The sequence below is a fragment of the Drosophila yakuba genome, chromosome X, assembly GCF_016746365.2.
Source record: "Drosophila yakuba strain Tai18E2 chromosome X, Prin_Dyak_Tai18E2_2.1, whole genome shotgun sequence".
In the NCBI taxonomy this organism is placed as follows: domain Eukaryota; kingdom Metazoa; phylum Arthropoda; class Insecta; order Diptera; family Drosophilidae; genus Drosophila; species Drosophila yakuba.
The window spans coordinates 12,934,736-12,940,765 of record NC_052526.2 but is presented as its reverse complement, the minus strand read 5'-3'; the positions used below and the strand labels follow the sequence as shown (position 1 = coordinate 12,940,765).

Below are 6,030 nucleotides of genomic sequence, written 5' to 3'. Positions count from 1 at the left end.
TCTGCCGCCATCTATTTGACCCACAAAGACGACCAACTAAATTTAGAAAAGAAACAATTTATTCAGCTTAATCCAATAGTAAACAGAAAATAAAGACGTCGGCATTTCATGCCCGCTAATTTTGTACTCGCTCGGAGGTCAATCGAAAAAACAAACCATGAGTTCTAGTCTTTTTTTACGTTTCGATCAGGAAACTAATTGCCTATCCTTGGATTTCTAATCGAGTGAGAAACACTTGGACAGTAATTCGAAATTATAACGATTACGCTTTCAATTTTCACAACCAAAGCCCTGAATTTTCACAATATGTTGTTACAAATTTAAATGGGACATGTTACTTTAAGCATTACCGATTCGTCGATAGGTATAAAACGAAATTACAGTTTGTTAGATCATAGTTACTTTAGGGTTAACTACAAGGTTCAGGCTATACGATCTCCATTTGGATTTGTACTCGTAAAGATGATGGATCTGATGATTAAGCCTGGGTAAACGAGTAAACGAGCTGCTAGATGTGTGGGGATAACGCGAGGGGATTTCGTCAGCTGTGTGGAGCACTGCGATGGAGCTGCGAAACTGCTTAACGAATCTTAGGATTACGCATCTTAAATGTTATTCTCGAGGGCGGCCATCCGCTCGCGCTCCTTGAGTAGTCGCTCCCGGCTGTCCTGCGGATTGAGCAGCACCTTGACCAGGTGCTCCACCGTCGGCCGCTCGGCGGTGCAGTAGACCTTCAGGCCCAGCGATTCGAGGGCACGCCTGGTGCTCGGGCCGATGGCCACCAGTTTCCACTTGTCCATCGACAGCTGGCGGCTGGTGAAGTACTGCTGCGCACAATTGACGCCCGATGGCGAGAAGAAGGCAAGGAATTCGATCGAGTCGCCATAGATCTCCAGTGCCCGCTCCACATTTGCGCCCAATTCGGGATGGCAGCGCGTCTCGTACACCTCGCAGGCATCCACAGAGAAGCCATTCTCGGCCAGCTTGGAGAGCAGCGTATCGGTGGCCAGATTGCCGCACGGCAGTAGCAGCGGCAGTGCCCGCGATCCATCGAACGTGTCCACAATATATTCGCCCAGTGCCCGGGCATTGCCCGTCTGTTTGCCGTGGGTGAATAGCTGGTCCAAGGTGCTCAGCGCCAGATTGTGGGTCACCTCGCCGACGGCATAGTTATGCAACATCTTCCAACCGCCGGGCAGCTCGCCCAGATTCAGGGATTCAGCCACAGCCTCCACGCAGCGCGGCGATGTGAAAATGATGCCGGCATATTTGTCCGGATTCTGGAGCTTGGCGCGCAGCTCCTCCAGATTCTTGAAGCCAAAACTCAGCGTGGGCACAAACACCGGATTGAAATCGTGCTTCTCCAGCGTTTCCGCGTACACATCGCTGCTTTCCGACTCCGATTTGAATATAATCACAGTTCGCTGGCGACTCGTCATCTCGCTGCTGGTCACCTACTCACTTTGCTCTGGCACTCTGGCACTCTTGCAGTCTGGGCTGAATTTTCCGCCTGTCGATTGTTCCGCCTGCGGTTACTTGCCCCGCCCACCGCCCGCTGCGCCTTCTTTAGCGAAAATAAAAATATATAAATAAGAGGCGATTTTTGTACAACTGCAGCCTCGTGCTGTCTCTTTCTAATCAGCTGTTTTGCCGGCTGTGCGCAGGGCTGCCAGATCGTTGCACCAGCGACATTACTGTGCAGAGAATATTTTAAGATATATAAATATTAACGCTTTTGATCTAAAGCTGAAGAAGAGGCAACTCTGCTCGTTGTATGCTGTCCAAGGGTGGCAACATCGTAGTGATATTAAAAATATTTCATTTGAAGCAATACTTTGTTACTTTTAATTATAAAATTATTGTAAAACAAAGCTGGAAAAAACAATTACACACAATCCTAGACACAGGCATATAACTCATTCATGAGCATGTAAAGTCAACCTATTCATGGGAATTTTCTGGCAATTGTTATCAGATATTTTTCCTATGAATCAAATTTTTACAGATTTCGAGCAGAATTCATTTAAATTCTCTGAACCCAAAGAACGAGAATCATAACTATTTTACACTTAATCGATGCGACAACGCATAATAATAATAATTTTTCTTAAAAAAAGAGTTATTATATATACAGAGCTCGAGTTTAGTTCTATATAAAAGCTATCCTCCAGTGAACATTGTTATTTAAAATGCTGAAGCCAACATATTTTGTGATATTAATTGCTCTGGTTTTGCCAGGATCCTTGGGAAAGCCACTGGATAATGAAAGCTGTCTAAACAATCAGCGTTCGATGATGGATTTAATGAGTGAAATCAATTCCAAATTGGATAGGATCTTGGCGATTCCACACATAGCAAGGCATTTATCCAGCCAAAAAGTGAAGTTACACAGCAAAAAAGAAGCCCAACTGGATGGAATAAAAAACCACGGCAAGAAAATTAAAAGCAGTTTTGAAGTAAACTCCACCACCACAGTGGAGCCTCCGCCACCGAAGTTTAAGCTGATTGGAAAACGAGCATTCTATATAGAAAATATTGTGAGAAAGAATTGGGCTGATGCGGCAGAAGCATGTCGCAAAATCGGCGGTTACTTGGCGGCTTTTGAAAGCGAAGAGGAACTTACTGCCATTAAAGCAGAGTTAAATTTATATTGGTCCTGGTCGGGCATAAATAATTTGAATACGGAAAAGTTTGTATCTTTGGCTTCTGGAAAACCATCAGCGGTATATCAAAGGAAAAAAAATAAAACTTACGACAGCAAATCTTGCATTGCGGTATCTCGACAAGAATTGGGCTCATATTTTTGTACTAGTCAACTGAATTTCATTTGCCAAAAGGATAAAGACACGTAAACAAATATATGCTGCTAATAAAAAACTTGTTATAATTGTTTTTTCCTAAAAATAAAGAGGGGAATTTGATATAAGAAACGAATTTTTAATAAAAACTATTTACAAATTTGCCTGTTTGAACTCTCTGCCATCTGGCCACTCTGGCTATCGCAACTGTCATCAAAACGGTCATCGGTGCTATCGATTTGGGCAACCGGCGGCATACAACTATCGATAGCGCAATATTGTGAGTTGAGTTGCACGTGTTCCAAATTAAATTGGTGGTTTTATTTGGTTGGTACCATTTATTTAATAACAGAACGGCGCCATGCAGCACGACGATGTGAGTAGCAAGTGGATAAATCGAGAGAGTTAGTAAGCTAATGGCAATTTATCAATTTACCAGGTGGTTTGGAGCATCATCAACAAGTCCTTTTGCTCGCACAAAGTGAAGTGAGTTAAATGTGCGCTTATGTCGAAAGATATGTATATTTAATGTTATCTTAACCACACAGAACCGACACACGCACCTTCTGCCGCCATGAGTACAATCTCACGGGTCTGTGCACCCGCAGAACCTGTCCCCTGGCCAATTCGCAATATGCCACCGTTCGCGAGGAGAAGGGCATCATCTATTTGTTCATCAAAACGGCGGAGAGATCGCACATGCCCAGCAAATTGTGGGAGCGGATCAAGCTGTCCAGGAACTTCGAGAAGGCCATCGAGCAGATCAACGAGAATTTGGTGTTCTGGCCCAAATACATGATCGCCAAGAATAAGCAGCGTTTCCTCAAGATCACCCAATATCTGATGCGAATGCGCCGGCTGAAGTTGCGCCGCCAGAAGCTCATTGTGCCGCTGTCCACGAAGATCGAGCGGCGGGAGGCGAGGCGCGAGGAGAAGGCCTTGGTGGCCGCCAAGATCGACAATCACATCGAGAAGGCGCTGATGGATCGTCTGAAGCATGGCACCTACCGCGACATCTACAACTTCTCGCAGACCGCTTTCAACAAGGCTCTGGAGGCGGAACGTGTGGACGAGGACGAGGAGGAACTCGACGACGAGGATGAGGACGAGCAGCTGGAGCGCGAAATGGAGGTGGACGCCGACGATTCCCGCGAAGCCATCGAAGTCCAGAGATCCCTGCTCGACGAGGAGTTCGTGGAAGCCGATACGGACGAGGAGGATGATGATGATGATGATGATGATCAGGAGGAGGACGATGACTACGACAGCGATTCCGGCAAGCGGGAAGAGGTCGAAGTGGGCAGCGATTTCGAGGAGTCCGACGAGGATGACGATGCGGATGCTGATGATATTGAGGTAGTGTTTCTGGTCATGCATCATCGTTTTTTTTTGGCAGTTTTCTGAAGCATTACATGATGTAGCATAGTCGCAAGGATTTCTAAATCCTTTTAAAAGAGATTGTGATAATATTGAGGTAGTCTTTCCGATGATTTATAATATTTGTATACAAGATTCATTTTTGAGCGGCAGTCTAAAATAGTACGTAAATAATTGCAATTTAGAGCATACGTTATTCGGAAATCCTGCCAGCGATAGCACCTTCCGAAATAACCATATTTAGAAATAGCAAACGAGTTCTGCCCGCTCGCAGCTTAGAATACTGAGTTGCTGTGAGAGCTTTCGAGCGTTCGCCGCTTTTCATTCAGTTGCCGTGGTTTCCATTCAGTGCGCGCAAAGTTATAGCTCCAGAAAATTGCCAAAAAATAACATATATAAACTAAATGCAAATTGCAAGAAACGAACTTAACAAACAATTAAATCGCAAACAGGACACCAAAGTGCCAGCCAAGAAAACCGCCAGCAAAGCGAAGCGGGCCAGGAGATCGCAAGTCTTCCTTCGACGCAAACCCAAACTGGAGGTGGAGTACGAGTATGAGGTGGAGAAGGAGGCACAGCGGCCGATGCGCCATTAGCCAGGTCCACAATATATTCCCCATGCACCCCCACTTAGCTGTTAACGCTTATTGTTTAGCCAACTACATTTGTAACGCCGGTTAAGAATAGTATTTTATATAAAAAAAAAAAAAAAAACAAAAAAGGAAACTGAAAAAAAACCCCAAAATGTCCCAAACGCTCTGCTTTCTGGCCAAAAGCGGAGCAAGTGACATTGAAAGTGCGTGAGATGGCCGTTCAGAAAAACGCGGGGGTTAAGCGGCCGCCACAATGCAATGTAAAACCAGTTTGAAAAATATTCTATAAAAACTATGCACGGTTTTTCGCACAGCTGTCGTTATGGCATACCCTGTAAAAAGTGCGACGGAGTTGGAGTAGAAGTAGGAGAAACTATTGAGGTCATAGGATAATACTGCTTTTTTTTTTTTGTGACACATTTTGCTCAATCTACGTTGAACTTCTCAACTCTGAACCTTTGTAATAAAATGTACAGTCGCTGTTCTGTAGTTAGAAATCAGTGTTTTTTACCATATCCGCACAAGTGGCGAATATATTTGTCTGAACAATAAAATAGTCATCATTAATATTCATCAGAATGATTACCCTATGATAATGGGGAACTATAAACCCTATGTTTATTGCCAGTTGAACGAACACACTCGCAGCAATTTCACTAGTAAGCAGCATCTATGAGGTCGATAGCCCGCGCTGGAAGCGCTAGTTACACATATATGTATATTTAACAAAATGCTGTCGCGGAGCTAATTAAATATCGCACGCCAAGTTCAATGCAGCGCAGCCAAGCGATTCGCGGTCCAAGTTCGTTATCCGATCGTATGGGATTGGATATGTGGCCCCCTGGCATCCCAAGGTCACTTAGCATCTGCGGCCAAAGGTTCTGTTTTACTTAAACTGGCCATAAAGCCACGGGTGTGAATTATCGGGCTTACTACTACTACTGGTTGGGTTGGGGGGTAAAGATCTTGAAAACCTTTCAGCTGCTTTGTGTAACTTCGTTCACATTGAGTGCCAGTTTGCACGATTGAGTGGAAAAGTGGTAGTTATGTATAGTTATGGATGCGATCTCTCGATACAAATGTATATATATGTTCAGCATCCTGATGGTAATTTATTATTCGACACACTGCAGACTTAAACTAGCAGGGCAAGCATACAAAAATACACTTGCCATAGAGTTTACAACAAACAGTTCGCTATCAGTAAGAACACATTGAACACCTTAACCTGTGGCTGCCGTACAACACAATGAACATGGTCC

At 44.4% G+C, this 6,030-nt stretch overlaps 2 protein-coding genes across 2 annotated transcripts; one reads left to right on the top strand and one right to left on the bottom strand.

Annotated features, from left to right (window-relative positions):
- Positions 1–37: 37 nt before the first annotated feature.
- LOC6525266 (uroporphyrinogen-III synthase) lies at positions 38–1,640 on the bottom strand. The gene has a single exon (XM_002101066.4). It carries the CDS (start codon positions 1,437–1,439, stop codon positions 606–608), a length of 834 nt encoding a protein of 277 aa, XP_002101102.1. The 5' UTR covers positions 1,440–1,640; the 3' UTR covers positions 38–605.
- A 1,389-nt stretch (positions 1,641–3,029) lies between these two features.
- Positions 3,030–5,347, top strand: LOC6525265 (protein MAK16 homolog). Its single transcript, XM_002101065.3, has 4 exons — positions 3,030–3,174; positions 3,238–3,284; positions 3,347–4,154; positions 4,628–5,347. The coding sequence occupies exons 1-4, from the start codon at positions 3,160–3,162 to the stop codon at positions 4,769–4,771; spliced, it is 1,014 nt and encodes a 337-aa protein (XP_002101101.1). The 5' UTR covers positions 3,030–3,159; the 3' UTR covers positions 4,772–5,347.
- The last annotated feature ends 683 nt before the right edge of the window (positions 5,348–6,030 follow it).